The sequence below is a fragment of the Polypterus senegalus genome, chromosome 5, assembly GCF_016835505.1.
Source record: "Polypterus senegalus isolate Bchr_013 chromosome 5, ASM1683550v1, whole genome shotgun sequence".
Taxonomy (NCBI): domain Eukaryota; kingdom Metazoa; phylum Chordata; class Cladistia; order Polypteriformes; family Polypteridae; genus Polypterus; species Polypterus senegalus.
The window spans coordinates 67,159,383-67,175,222 of NC_053158.1; the positions used below are offsets into that span (position 1 = coordinate 67,159,383).

Here is a 15,840-nt window from a genome sequence, read left to right on the forward strand (position 1 = left end):
AGTCTCTCTGCAGATTAGAAAGCCATCTTTAAAAAGCACTTCTTTCTGGTTTGCTTCAATAGGTTAGCCCTTCTCTGGTATCACACTGTGGTTCGACCGTTTTTTGCACTGGATGGGACTGACACGCAAGCTGGATTAACAGAAGCAAAGGAAATCCTGGAAAAGAAAGAAGCGGTTTATCCAGATTCCTCACTTTTTATGTTTTTCAAGGGAAGGGTTCAGAGATTAGAGGTACGTGTCAACTCTGATAAAATCACTGCTTTGTTAGTTTGTCTTTACTGTGTTTTCACACGCTGAATTGGTTGACATGATGTTAAGTGTGGAACTTTTTGAGTTTGTCTTGTAAATAAGTTTCATAAAATAAGGATACAGTATTGTAACTGTTTGTCTTTTTTATCCTATTCTCCAGTGCCAAATTAACAGTGCCTTGACTTCATTTCATAATGCTTTGGAACTTGCCACAGATCAAAGAGAAATTCAACATGTATGCCTCTATGAAATCGGTGCGTTTTGACTTGAAAGCAATTTGTTTATAAGCTGTATTTTTTAAGATGTGTATATATTTGTATACTATTTTCTCAGAGGTATGTATGTAGGATATTATATAATTCCTCATTTTCATCTGCTTCATTTTCACCTTTATAATTTTGTTCTCCCTCCCTCTATTTGTGTAAAAGTCAGGGCATTATTTAAATCTGTGTTTGCACTTAATATTTTTCTACCTAATAAGTGCTACTGTTTACTGTATCATAATTATTTATAGAAAGGATTGCCTACCAATATTCAATATTTCACCCACTGTTTGGAACACCCTTTTATATATTAATTCTCCAGACTGAAAAATAGCATTTCTTTCAATTACAGTTTATTTTCTCATATTAATTAAAAAAATATGAAAAAAGTGACCTTACAAATTATATAAAGGATATACCAGTATCATTTTTTTGATTGCAATTTCTTCATCGTGTTACATCTTTTCAAAACATATATCATTTTTTTCTTTTTAAGAAGCTTAAATTTCTTAATCTTATTTCAAGGGTGGTGCAGCATGATAGAGCTGAATTTCAAAGATGCCTATGAGTCTTTTGAACGACTGAAAAATGAATCAAGATGGTCTCAGTGCTACTATGCCTATTTAACTGCAGGTTAGTAAGAAGCCTTCTTGCAATATCCCCATTAACTTTTTAATGATTTGAATTATTGTCTGAAATTGTTTGTTTTGTAAGGCCTAATCAGATAATAGGTTTGTTTTAAACAGTACATGTAAAATCATGTCAAATAGACTGAATGAAAGTGCAGATGTCAGAATGGAGTGCTGGAGAAGGTGACTGCAGATTAAAGGAAAACAGGATCAACCTCAAAATATTAGTGGTTGTCAAAAATAAAATTCTGAAGATCATAAACAAAGCATGGCTGGAGTACATATGAAAGAATTACGAGCCATAGGAAATACAAAAACAACAGATAGCATTGAAACAAAGAACTTGAAAGATTTAGGGCCTGTATAAAGAAAGAAGACATTATACCTGTATAAATATTTAGTTATGATTTACAAATATAAAAAACAATAACACAAATACTACATAACAAATATTCATATATACACAATGTCAACAGACAGTAACGAGTGCAAGTAAACAATATAGCAAGTCCGGGGTGTGTGCATGAATATGCTATACCGTAGTCTGCTCCAATGGTGGCCCATGACCTTGAACTGGATAAGAAACAAATAAAACGAGTGGCTGAAATGAAATCCTGGACACTTTGTTTTTAATGTACCCAAAAATTAAATTTAAAACTTATTGTATCTTCTGTTAGCCAAATTTGTGTGGTGAAGAAGAAAATAAAAACTCAATTTGGCAGATGTTGTGGGTTAAATGAACCTTTCAGAGCACAAAGCCTTTTAGTTTATGCAACAGGTTTAAATGCTTTCAGTGGCAGGGCATGTCTTTTACTGGTAGGCGGATCTGAAACTTTGGGGATTCATTTAGCTAAAGGTTCAGCCTTTTAAGAACTAAGCAGTAAAGAAGGCCTTATTATCATACTTTATAGGCATTAATATGGGTTGTCAAATAAAATGGAACAAATCTGTTAAAGGAACACACCACCCAAAAATGATATTTTGATATAATATTTTTACTTACCCATTGTAGTTTGCAGTGATGGCCAATCAAAATTTGAATCACATGCACAATCACAATGCATTTGTTTCGCACATTCTGAGCATTCCACTTGATAACAGACATGTGGACAATGTGTCATGAGTAACATGAGAAGATGTTTCTTTTTTCCATGGACGTTTTTCACAGCGTTTGCCAGTATATAGAACGTGTTACTATTACTTTCATTATATCGTAAATTGTTTTCTGTCGTTCTGCATGAAAACATGATATTATCGTATATATTCACATATAAGTCGGGTCTTGAAACCCAAAAAACGGATCATAAAATCAGACCCTGACTTATACGGGCATTCAAAACTACGACATTAACATTTTTTTTTTCATATCTTCTTGCTTCCTCCAATCTAGCACCTGTCTTGCAGACACATCGAATTTTATTGTAGCAGCGCAGTTACCAATTTCTTTCGCCACTTCAACGACTTTTAATTTAAAACCGGCTTCATATTTTCTTCTGATCAAGCGGTATATCGTAGATAAGGAATGCTCTTACGATAAAGGTATATGAGGGTGTGAGATACAAAAAACACAAAACAGTGCAAACGTCGCTTCGGAATAGTTCAGGTATTACCATGTGGTCACACAGGCACAATACATATAAAAAAAAGGAAGTGTGCTCAATGGTTACTCTCTCAGGTGGGCATTACCATATCATAATTTTTTGGATCAAACAGCGTGAGTTTTCTGTATTCGACTTATACGACTGACATTATAAAATACCAGAAGTTATATGGTAAAGTCCCGACTTATCCGCAGGAGATCTTAAAAAAGAGTATATACAGTAAGTGCTTTACTTGGCCATCACTACAAAACTGCATTGGGTAAATAACATATATAAAATATAATTTTTGGGTTGTGGATGTAACCCCCGAGGAAGACAGGAATAGTTCAATCAAACAGTCTATTCGGTCACAGATGGATGGAGTCCATGTTGCAAGGCAGAAGAGCAAAGTTCGCCTGTTTCAATTGGCTTTTAATATCCTTCCTCCCTCCCCCTTCCCCTTATTTATCAATAAGCACAATTTATTTATCTAAGCATTTCATCATACATTGCACGAATGGGCTAACCGTTTCTATTTTGTGTACATTGCAGATGGGGCCCTAAAGAAGGAAAAGTCATCTTTTCTGTGTCTTTCTGTGTCTAAATAAAGAAGTTGTCCTAGGTCAGCTTACTGAACCCTGTTTTACGACAGACGCCTGTATGAATAACCTGCCATTATAGCAAAACAGATATGTTAGCTTTTAACACTTTGTAGCTCACAGACATTTATTTTTTCTTTCATAGGGTGGAGTATACCTTCAAATAAATTTAACTGGTAATCCATGTAGAGATTAAGATGAAAAGTTTTAAAGTTGTGCAAATCGTTGCTAGAGTGCTTGGGACAACACTTGGAATAAACAAGGTTTAGATTTAGAGTAGATTGTCTTATAATAAAATGTTTCAGTAGCTAATTCCACTTGAAATAAGTGAAAGGAATACAGAAGTTATGTTTTCACCTAGTGAACATTTACCTTAAGTTTATTATATTGTATCTTCTTTTCAGTTTCTCTCCCTTCCATTTCTTGGTATCAGACTAGGCTCTAGCTTCCCTTAACCTGTTTTGCATAAAGGCTCTTGTAAACAAAAAAGATGGATACAACTAGATACCTAGCTGGCTGCACCTTTAGATTCCACATGTGTAGCTTTAATCAGTGACTCAATATTTTTTCATAAATATGAAACTGATATATGATTCTGTGCTAAAATGCAGTGCATCCGGCAAGTATTCACAGTGCATCACTTTTTCTACATTTTGTTATGTTACAGCCTTATTCCAAAATGGATTAAATTCATTTTTTTCCTCAGAACTCTACACACAACACCCCATAATGACAACGTGAAAAAAGTTTACTTGAGGTTTTTGCAAATTTATTAAAAATAAAAAAACTGAGAAATCACATGTACATAAGTATTCACAGCCTTTGCTCAATACTTTGTCGATGCACCTTTAGCAGTCTTTTTGAATATGATGCCACAAGCTTGGCACACCTATCCTTGGCCAGTTTCGCCCATTCCTCTTTGCAGCACCTCTCAAGCTCCATCAGATTGGATGGGAAGTTTCGGTGCACAGCCATTTTAAGATCTCTCCAGAGATGTTCAATCGGATTCAAGTCTGGGCTCTGGCTGGGCCACTCAAGGACATTCACAGAGCTGTCCTGAAGCCAGTCCTTTGATATCTTGGCTGTGTGCTTAGTGTCTTTGTCCTGCTGTAAGATGAACCGTCGCCCCAGTCTGAGGTCAAGATAGCTCTGGAGCAGGTTTTCATCCAGGATGTCTCTGTACATTGCTGCAGTCATCTTTCCTTTTATCCTGACTAGTCTTCCAGTTCCTGCCACTGAAAAACATCCCCACAGCATGATGCTGCCACAAACCAAGCTTCACTGTAGGGATGATATTGGCCTGGTGATGAGCGATGCCTGGTTTCATCCAAACGTGACGCCTGGCATTCACACCAAAGAGTTCAATCTTTGTCTCATCAGACCAGAGAATTTTGTTTCTCATGGTCTGAGAGTCCTTCAGGTGCCTTTTGGCAAACTCCAGGCGGGCTGCCATGCGCCTTTTACTAAGGAGTTGCTTCTGTCTGGCCACTCAACCATACAGGCCTGATTGGTGGATTGCTGCAGAGATGGTTGTCCTTCTGGAAGGTTCTCCTCTCTCCACAGAGGACCTCTGGAGCTCTGACAGAGTGACCATCGGGTTCTTGGTCACCTCCCTGACTAAGGTCCTTCTCCCCTGATCGCTCAGTTTAGATGGCCGGCCAGCTCTAGGAAGATTCCTGGTGGTTTTGAACTTCTTCCACTTACGGATGATGGAGGCCACTGTGCTCATTGGGACCTTCAAAGCAGCAGAAATTCTTCTGTAACCTTCCCCAGATTTGTGCCTCGAGACAATCCTGTATCAGAGGTCTACATACAATTCCTTTGACTTCATGCTTGGTTTGTGCTCTGACATGAACTGTCAACTGTGGGACCTTATATAGACAGGTGTGTGCCTTTCCAAATCATGTCCAATCTACTGAATGTACCACAGGTGGACTCCAATTAAGTTGCAGAAACATCTCAAGGATGATGAGGGGAAACAGGATGCACTTGAGCTCAATTTTGAGCTTCATGGCAAAGGCTGTGAATACTTATGTACATGTGCTTTCTCAATTTTTTTATTTTTAATAAATTTGCAAAAACCTCAAGTAAACTTGTTTCACATTGTCATTATGGAGTGTTGTGTGTAGAATTCTGAGGAAAAAAATTAATTTAATCCATTTTGGAATAAGGCTGTAACATAACAAAATGTGGAAAAACCGATGTGCGGTGAATATTTTTCGGATGTGCTGTAAATCCTCTTTCTGTCCACTTCCCAGTAATTACAATAAGTAAATGATTTGTTAAGGCTTCTACTTTAGTTTATTTTTCTCTGAATTATGAGGCTGTCTCCAGCTGTTAGACTTACAGTGGTGTGAAAAACTATTTGCCCCCTTCCTGATTTCTTATTCTTTTGCATGTTTGTCACACAAAATGTTTCTGATCATCAAACACATTTAACCATTAGTCAAATATAACACAAGTAAACACAAAATGCAGTTTTTAAATGATGGTTTTTATTATTTAGGGAGAAAAAATCCAAACCTACATGGCCCTGTGTGAAAAAGTAATTGCCCCCTGAACCTAATAACTGGTTGGGCCACCCTTAGCAGCTATAACTGCAATCAAGCGTTTGCGATAACTTGCAATGAGTCTTTTACAGCGCTCTGGAGGAGTTTTGGCCCACTGATCTTTGCAGAATTGTTGTAATTCAGCTTTATTTGAGGGTTTTCTAGCATGAACCGCCTTTTTAAGGTCATGCCATAGCATCTCAATTGGATTCAGGTCAGGACTTTGACTAGGCCACTCCAAAGTCTTCATTTTGTTTTTCTTCAGCCATTCAGAGGTGGATTTGCTGGTGTGTTTTGGGTCATTGTCCTGTTGCAGCACCCAAGATCGCTTCAGCTTGAGTTGACAAACAGATGGCCGGACATTCTCCTTCAGGATTTTTGGTAGACAGTAGAATTCATGGTTCCATCTATCACAGCAAGCCTTCCTGGTCCTGAAGCAGCAAAACAACCCCAGACCATCACACTACCACCACCATATTTTACTGTTGGTATGATGTTCTTTTTCTGAAATGCTGTGTTCCTTTTACGCCAGATGTAACGGACATTTGCCTTCCAAAAAGTTCAACTTTTGTCTCATCAGTCCACAAAGTATTTTCCCAAACGTCTTGGCAATCATTGAGATGTTTCTTAGCAAAATTGAGACGAGCCCTAATGTTCTTTTTTCTTAACAGTGGTTTGCGTCTTGGAAATCTGCCATGCAGGCCGTTTTGCCCAGTCTCTTTCTTATGGTGGAGTCGTGAACACTGACCTTAATTGAGGCAAGTGAGGCCTGCAGTTCTTTAGACGTTGTCCTGGGGTCTTTTGTGACCTCTCGGATGAGTCGTCTCTGTGCTCTTGGGGTAATTTTGGTCGGCCGGCCACTCCTGGGAAGGTTCACCACTGTTCCATGTTTTTGCCATTTGTGGATAATGGCTCTCACTGTGGTTCGCTGGAGTCCCAAAGCTTTAGAAATGGCTTTATAACCTTTACCAGACTGATAGATCTCAATTACTTCTGTTCTCATTTGTTCCTGAATTTCTTTGGATCTTGGCATGATGTCTAGCTTTTGAGGTGCTTTTGGTCTACTTCTCTGTGTCAGGCAGCTCCTATTTAAGTGATTTCTTGATTGAAACAGGTGTGGCAGTAATCAGGCCTGGGGGCTACGGAAATTGAACTCAGGTGGGATACACCACAGTTAGGTGATTTTTGAACAAGGGGGCAATTACTTTTTCACACAGGGCCATGTAGGTTTGGATTTTTTTTTCTCCCTAAATAATAAAAACCATCATTTAAAAACTGCATTTTGTGTTTACTTGTGTTATATTTGACTAATGGTTAAGTGTGTTTGATGATCAGAAACATTTTGTGTGACAAACATGCAAAAGAATAAGAAATCAGGAAGGGGGCAAATAGTTTTTCACACCACTGTATATCAGGGTGACTGAAGCAGACTCGGCTTAAGAAACAGAATAATAAAATTTATTGATAAGCACAAGAATTTCTGAAATATGATAATTGCATATATTTACATATAAGACAGGACAGAAGACTGACTAGACAAACATAGAAGAGGATGGTTGTTTTCTTGCTATTTAGAGTTCTAATTTATCTTGTCACAGTTAAATAGTTTTATGATACCAAGTCTTTAAGGATACTGTCCGATGTTGTGTGCAGCTTTTGCTTTGTTGCTTCAGGTTCAAGTGGAGGATTCTTCTTGCATTGGAGTGTGCCCTTTCTCTTTGCGATGTGGTGCTTTTTTGTGGTGTGCAGTGCTTTCCTCAGTTAGGCCCAATACTATGTCGTCTGTAAGTTCATAAGGAAAAGCTTTACTCTTTCTGACACGAGTTTAGATGCTGCAGTTCATGGCTGCTGCTCAGCCTTTCAGAAGTACTCAGGGTTGGTGGAGTGGGTCTCCGATTTCCAGTCCACAAAGAGAAGGGATTGTAAACTTCCAGGTGGGAGCATCAGCTGTTAGGTTTCATAGAAAGTTTTCAGAGGGTGCAATAAGTCATTTAGGAGAGTGTGAGAACAGAGTGCCCCTGGGAGTTCCCAGAGAGAGTGCCCCAGAGAGCTCAGTGCAGTTAGCCTTTGAAGGAATGAATAAGCTTTTATGATTAGGTTTAAAGTCACTTTCAGTTACAAACCAGGCACATTATTTTGTCTGTCAGAATTTACATTTGTTAAATTATACCTTTTTATTCTTGGGTGTCTGTTTTAAGTCTTCTATCAGAAGGTCTGTAGAGAGGCCTCTGCAAAGATGTCAGTTTAACTCTGATTTACATCTTTATTATCAGATGAAGTACTAGAAGTATGAAGAGTTCAGCCATTTAGTTTGGAATGCAAGTGTGGTTTTTGTGCAGCTGGTGTTCTGTATCCCTGTTAAATGTGTTGTCTTAACAGGTCTGGTGTGTCACTAAAGCCTAGCAGAATGGGCAATGTTCACTTTGTCCTACTCCAGGCAAGCCTGGTCTATCTCCGCTCCCAACTCTGACTCATGGGTGACGAAGACAATACAATACAATACAGTTTATTTTTGTATAGCCCAAAATCACACAGGAAGTGCCGCAATGGGCTTTAACAGGCCCTGCCTTTTGACAGCCCCCCAGCCTTGACTCTCTGAGAAGACAAGAAAAAACTCCCAATAAAAACCTTGTAGGGAAAAATGGAAGAAACCTCGGGAAAGGCAGTTCAAAGAGAGACCCCTTTCCAGGTAGGTTGGGCGTGCAGTGGGTGTCAAAAGTAGGGGGTCAATACAATACAATATACAGAACAGAACAATTCCTTAAGACAGCATAATAATAAAAATTTTAGAATTACGGTTTAACAGTAGATGATATGACATAATTAGGTTTGGATATTTTTAGAGTCCTGGAGACCTCATCCATCTAGCTGCCTCCCCATTTGGCCATGCCACGGCTGAAACGTTGCTCATGAAAGGACCCCTCTTTCCCATGATTCCTGTGATCCTCCATCAGGGATGACTTTACCATAGGCAGGCAAACAACTTGGCAGGTGGGCCGTGGCACCAATGGCCACATTTGGGTACCGAGAAAAGAAACAGAATAGGTGAGGGTTAGTATTCAAATATAACTATCATGTTACTTATGTTATAGTGCTAATGACTAACAACAGAGATGCAGTATGTACAGTTAATCAGCAGCTCTAGTCAGGATATGCTAAACTGAAGTAGTGAGTCTTCAGCCGGGATTTGAAGGCTGAGACCGAGGGGGCATCTCTTATGGAAGCAGGAAGACCATTCCACAGTTTAGGGGCCCTGTAACTAAAAGCTCGACCTCCCACTGTTATTTTATTAATCCTTGGAATCCTAAGCAGACCAGCATCTTGAGATCTTAATGTGCGCTCAGGTTTGTAAGTCATGATAAGTTCAGACAAGTAAGCCGGACCTTGGCCATTTAATGCTTTATATGTTAAAAGGAGGATTTTGAAATCTGCCCGAGACGAGATCCTTTTAAACTGTACACTGAAGTATTTCAGAGAAACTTATGCCTGAGCCCTAAACTTATGCAAGAGATATTGAAGGATCATTCTTTTTATTTTAAATATTCTCATCTGCTTTTCCTTTTCTTCTTAATACAAATTTACATTTGAAATTTACAATTAATGTTTGCATTTTCTATTATTATCAGACCTTTTTACTTTTTTACACTTTTCCATAAATTAAAAAATAAAGAATTAATAGAGTTTTATTCTGACATCTGTGTCTTTACTTAATAAATAAAGCTGTGTTTAGGCCAAAGAGCCATTATATCTTACAGTGTATTTTTAGGCTTTCTCCTTGTGCAGGAATGTATTAACTGCTGTTTACAGCTCTCATTACAAGTTACTGTTATGTCTATTTTTTTTGGAAACAGGACAAACAACATTACAGTTCTGAGGTGAAATGTTCTACCTCACATGCCCCTAAAGTGGATTATGTGAGTTTGAATATTAAAGGATAATACACATTATATAATATCCTTCTTGATTTCTTTACTTAGCCTAGCATTAACAACAATCTGTGTATATGAAGGTCATCAACTTTTTTTTGCACATGCTAAACAACTCCTGACCTGTTTATCATGTGTTAGTAAATGATAAAGTAATAAACAGTTTAAGTAATTTAAGTAATAAACAAAGCAAGTGGAGGGATACACAGAAATAGAAGTATCTACAATGTAATATAGTTACCTAAGAAACATTATTATTTATGGTTGTCAGTTATGATTAAAGTCAGAATGAATGTTCCTGTCATAGATTATTAATAATTTATCATCATAAAATGTAAGTGTACAACTTTAAATGGTCACAACGTAAGCTGTCCGGCATACTTACAGATTCCACAAAATTTGTGATTTCATATGTTTTACCACATTTACAGCTAAATATGAAAATATCTACTGTGTTTCAGTGTGCCAGGGAGCTGCAGGTGATTTGGAAGGGGCAAAGATTGTTTTTAAAGAGGTTCAGAAACTTTTCAAACGGAAGAACAATCAGATTGAACAATTTTCTTTGAAAAAGGTATGTGTGGGGTGGTTAACTTAACCTTGCTTCATAGTTTTTTGAAGCACACAGAATTCATAGCTTTTTTCGAAAAACTTTACTTTCTCTTAAAACAGCCAGTATAGAAATTGCTGTTATAAAGTAAATGAAAAGGACCACTAGGAAAGCCTAGTAATAAATATTAAATAAATAAACTGACATATACCTTTCAAATTTTAAACAGCTAGTAAAGTTAGTGAAAAACAGCTATAGCATACAGTAGTACAAACAAATTAACAGTACAGAATAAACTAGTAAGATAGCAAAGCTTGCACACCATTTTAGGGTAGAATAGTGTGGAACTGACAGTGACATCTTACTAAATAGTATGGACTACAGAAACTCAGAAATTAAGGGATAGCAGATAAGAAGATGGGGAAGAAAGTATGGTCTTCACATGCAAGTAAAATGAGAGTGAAAATTTCATGGTGTTTGTATTTGTTACATATGATCATAAAGCGACTATCTTTATAATTGTTTTGCTCGAGCCATATGGCAAATGTAATTTAGGTTCCATCTACATCTCAATAGCAACCTCTACTTACAGATTACTGGAAGCTTTTTTGACCATAGACAAGCTCACAAATTAATTCTTATGAACAGAACATGTCTGTAGTTATACTACAGCTAATTAATAACAACACTCTCAACTCATGAAAAGCTTATTGTGCCTCTGTATATTCCTTTTAACATTGACATTACCGTGAATTTCAAATCTTCCATTACATATACAGATACTATTTCATTTAATTATCTGTAAGATAACAGTAGTGTCTAACTCTTTCACTGCAATCCATTACTGTAAAGAGCATATTTGTGTATAGTAAGACATGCCATATGCAAGATATAGAAATGTTTTTTTAACTACTACAGTTAACTGTTTTTGCTGTTCTTTTTAATATTGTTTCATAATTTTGTTTTGTAAAGCACCTTATTTTGATGGATAGCAAATGTTCTATATAAAGCAGATAATTATGGGTTTATTTCTCTTTGTGGAGTCTAGGTGTTATTATTTGTCCAGGGCATTATCCCAGGCTCATGGAAATTGCTGTTTTAAGTGTATTTTTTATGTTTTGTTAGATCTTATTCTGTATCTTATTATTATTCATGCTCTTTGTCATTATGTGTTGAATTTTAGTTTTTTTTTAAATGTTGTGTTTATTACATGTTTAGTTATGGGCTGTGTACCCTTATAAAGTAGAGCTTTTTTTGGGGAACACCATGACGTACTGCTGGAGGACTGCCCTCTGTCTATTTAAGTCCAGACAGAGGGGCAGGCCACCAGATCAGCATTGAGTTTTTAATAGTTGTGAGTACTTTTGTGGATTTTCTGGCGTCAATGATATTTTGCTTTGTTTATATGTATTTTACCTTTGGTTTGTGATTTGGGACCTTTTTGTTTCAGATTGCATTTTAAGCTTACCCCTTTGATCTGTTTTGCATTCAAATTTGCCTTGATTTTTGTGCTCCCTTTTCTTAATGTAAATGCTTTCTTTCTTCATTGATAAAGATTTTTGTTTGACATTTTCTTCTCAAGCCAGAGATTTTATGATTTCCAATTTTCTTGAAGGGTGTTTTTTTAAACATTTAAGAATATTTTGAATTTTAAGCCTGTGTCCCATTTTGAGCCGTTCTAGACCCTGGTAGTGTAGGCAGTGGAGCCTGCCTATTTGGAGTCTGGTTGCTTTTGGGTTCTAGACTAGAGGCCTCGTCTTTAAAGCTTGTGTATACACAAAAAAGGGGCTTGAAATGCACATATGCAACTTCCTACATCAACGGTGGGATATATAAAAGAAAACTTGACAGGGGACCATGCATATACTGTATTTGCAGCAACAATGACCCACGTGTAAGCAACATTTCAGAGAAAATGGGAAATGACAACACCCTTGATCAAGTAGGGAAATGTAGCCAAACCAGCTAAAAGACAACTCACACACATAATAATATGCATCACCAAGCCATTATTATAATGTGCATTGCCGTGAAAAGCATATTACACCTCAAAAGTGATGAATATTATATACAGACAGTATTTTAGTATCCTTTGCACTGAAAAACTTTTTTGGTTATTCGTCAGTTTGTATCAGCTACCTGTTGTCACTTCTCAGGGATATAACCTACAGGTCAAGAATATCTCAGCCCAGCTTCACTTCGTCATGTTTGCTATGCTAGAAGCCTTTAACCAACCAGCAAGGTGCTACATGCAGTTTTCATATGGTGTGGGTCCACATACCTCAAACATAATATGCTAAATGCCTAAAAAGGCATTTGACAGCAGTGTCTGATTCTTCTAACATAATCACAACTATTTACTGCTTTCATATTGCAATAAGGACACCTAGTAAGAATGAAGCTGCTTTTGTTTAACATGAGCAGTGACATTCCATTAACACATGGTCATCTGTGATGCCATGATGAGACTGACAAACGTCATGGGACTTTGTCCTGGGTCAATCTGTGATTAATGTATTTTGAGGCAAAATAACTTTGACAGACATGATGATTACTGTACTTGGTGGCTGGCTTGTTGGTAAGGTAACTGGGTGAACCCTCGGTTTTTTCATATGGCCTGTACTATTCACTGTAACAACAATCATGTGATTACATGTGCCAGGTAATAGCAACTACCCGCTCAGAATGTGGTGCCTTACACCTTTCCCTGACCCCCACAACACAGAAGAGAGGACATACAATGTTGCGCATGATGTTGAGCTCTCAATTGCAGAGCACAGGCAGGTACTTTTCATTGAAGATGGCAGTGTCATGGTGCTTCAAGCAGAAGGCTACTCTACCTGCCAGTAAGTTCTGCAGCATTGTGATTGCATATGAATGAGGTTAAAGAGCATGCTGTCTATATGGATGTTTCAGGGCGGCACCGAACCACATTCAAGCATACTTGTCTGATTTTGGATATTTAGAGGCATGCACCTATTTTTGCTGTTTTGTGTGTATCCTGATTTCAACTCATTTGTGGTAGATGTATTGTACATCAATTACAGGTCCAAAATGTTTTAGGAGTGGTCAAGTTTTTTAAAGGTGTTTATAGTATGTCCTTTTTTAGTTTATTTATTGTTTGTGACCATTAGATAATATAATAATTGTACAAGTGAATTTGTCAGAGAAAGTTGTAAGAACTATTGCAGGACACTATATTGTACTAACATAGCTGACCTCATTACAGGCAGAGAAGCTAAGAAAACAGTCTCCCACGAAGGAATTATGCATTCTGGCTGCTATTGAGGTGCTGTATCTGTGGAAGGCACTTCCTAATTGCTCATCTTCCAAACTTCAGCACATGAGCCAAGGTAAAAACATATGTCTTAACATTTTAACTTAAGCGTTCATTATTTTAAAATAAGACTATATTTTACTTGCCTGACAAATTGTCTTATTTTATTTTACAAAACTGATTGATACCATACTAAATAACAAACTACTGAGAATGTCAATAAAATGTATAGCCTTAAGATTCCTAAATAAATACAAATTGCGCTAACAACATTTGTACAACACTGTAATGTTCAGAACTAATCAAGATATGACCACTAATGGAGTACAGCTATCTTTCTCTTTCTTATTTAATGTATAATCTTTACATTTCCAAGGTACATTTCATGGATACAAACCACCATGGCAAAATGTTCCTGTGAGTTTAATTGCTACTGTATTTTTTATATGTCTTCATGACTTTATTAGTGTTTATTTGTGGCATATGAAACCTGCTTCATTTTCATACTGTATGGACAATATCGAAATTACAGTATTTCTGGCATGAAAGGGCCAGACAGAAGTTGTGTTATTACATAAAGCCACAAACATCAGAATATCTGCAGATACATTAGTAATTTAACATACAAGACCTACTATTACATTGCAGAAGTTGTTATAGCAATACTGAAATTTTCCAGAGTGGGTCATGGTGCTGTATGACCTTTCCTGCTTCATTCAGTCATGTAAGCAGTTTTAAAAGAGTCATCATCTAATGATGTAAATTAGAAACTAATGCACAGTTCCTAGGTGTAGTAATTATACATTTCTGAATATAGTACATTAAAAAAAATTGCCACATAATGCTGAATAGCTGTGTCATCTCTCACAATAAATTTAATGTAGCACATTTGGATAAAGGAAATTTCAGGATTTTTCATAAAATATGACATGGTGGCATAGTGGTTGTGCGGCTGCATCACAACAAGTAGACCAGTGTATGGAGTTTGCATATTCTCCCCAAGTCCACATGGATTTCCTCCCAAAGTCTAAAGAGATGCAGGTTAAATGGAATGGCAATGCTAAATGGGTCCTAATGTGTGAATGTGTTCACCTGCAATGGGCTGGCCCCTCATCCAGAGATTGTTCTTGCCTTGCACTCAACGCTTGCCAGGATAAGCTTCAGCTTTACCACATCCCAGCCATGGAGAAGTGGGTTTGGAAAATGGATGGATGGAATGGTTATTGAATATGAAGTAAAATCAGCAGTCCAGGTGTAACGTTGCTTATCCAGGTTACGGTACAGTATTATACAAGTATTATACAGCTATATTCAGAATTTGCAAAGCTGTAAATGAAAAACTACATATTATCCATATTAAGTTCAGATTTACCAATTATTAAAAACATACTGAACAGTAGGTTTTTATTTGAAGGTTTAATGTCTAGGTATATATGCCTTTTTAGTTTGTTGCCACTGAAGGCAGGCTTTATGCTTAGGCAGTTTCTATGGGGTGGCTTTAGGTGCTTTAGTCCCCAGTTATAAAGTTGAGGGAGAAATGCCCCCAATCTCAGATCATTGCTAAAGAAAAGTCACACTGATAAAACTGAATTAATAAATCTATACCACCTGCATTTGATTCTGTGAATTGACGTGCCTAGAGATTATTGTGGGCTCTAAAACTAATAGGAGATGATAACAGAACAAAATGTGTTTAAGCCATCAAGGGTTACAACTGTAAGATCAAAATAAAACGAGACTACAAAAAACAAAAGGATAAGACGATATTCAAGTGTTAAAGGCAAAGCAAAGTCGAAACAAACAGTAAAATCCTACCACTAGGACATACTTGAGAAATAAGCTAACTAACGCAAAATATTCTTTGAGGTGATTTTATTCACTGAGGGATAATGTGTAGTATGAACGCCACCATATTTTTAAAGTCACTTCTGTGACATCATCAGTGTGACTCACCTTGTCACATGACTTACCAGAAGGCATCACAAAAATAAATAAAATAAAAATGCTAACAAATAGCATATTATTTACATTACATTCTTTACTTTGTAAATAAAATTCCAATCGTTAACATTAGAATCCTCATAAGTCACAGCCCCAGAATACACAGACAACACATATAAAATTGTCTAATGCTACAGTATCGAAGACCAAGCTTCTCAAATGTGTCTGAGTTGTCAGTGCTTCAATTAAATAAAAGCAAAATAAAAACTCAAGTGTTCTC

The 15,840-nt window shown here is 37.0% G+C and overlaps 1 protein-coding gene across 2 annotated transcripts in view; it reads left to right on the forward strand.

Moving 5' to 3' along the window:
* Window positions 1–15,840, forward strand: part of ttc39c (tetratricopeptide repeat domain 39C) — a 191,058-nt gene that overhangs the window by 154,452 nt on the left and 20,766 nt on the right. For both annotated transcript variants that reach the window (XM_039754748.1, XM_039754749.1), the window contains 5 exons: window positions 63–231; window positions 410–503; window positions 1,038–1,145; window positions 10,257–10,366; window positions 13,572–13,695. In XM_039754748.1, coding sequence (XP_039610682.1) covers window positions 63–231; window positions 410–503; window positions 1,038–1,145; window positions 10,257–10,366; window positions 13,572–13,695 — 605 coding nt within the window. The remainder of the gene's footprint in view (window positions 1–62; window positions 232–409; window positions 504–1,037; window positions 1,146–10,256; window positions 10,367–13,571; window positions 13,696–15,840) is intronic.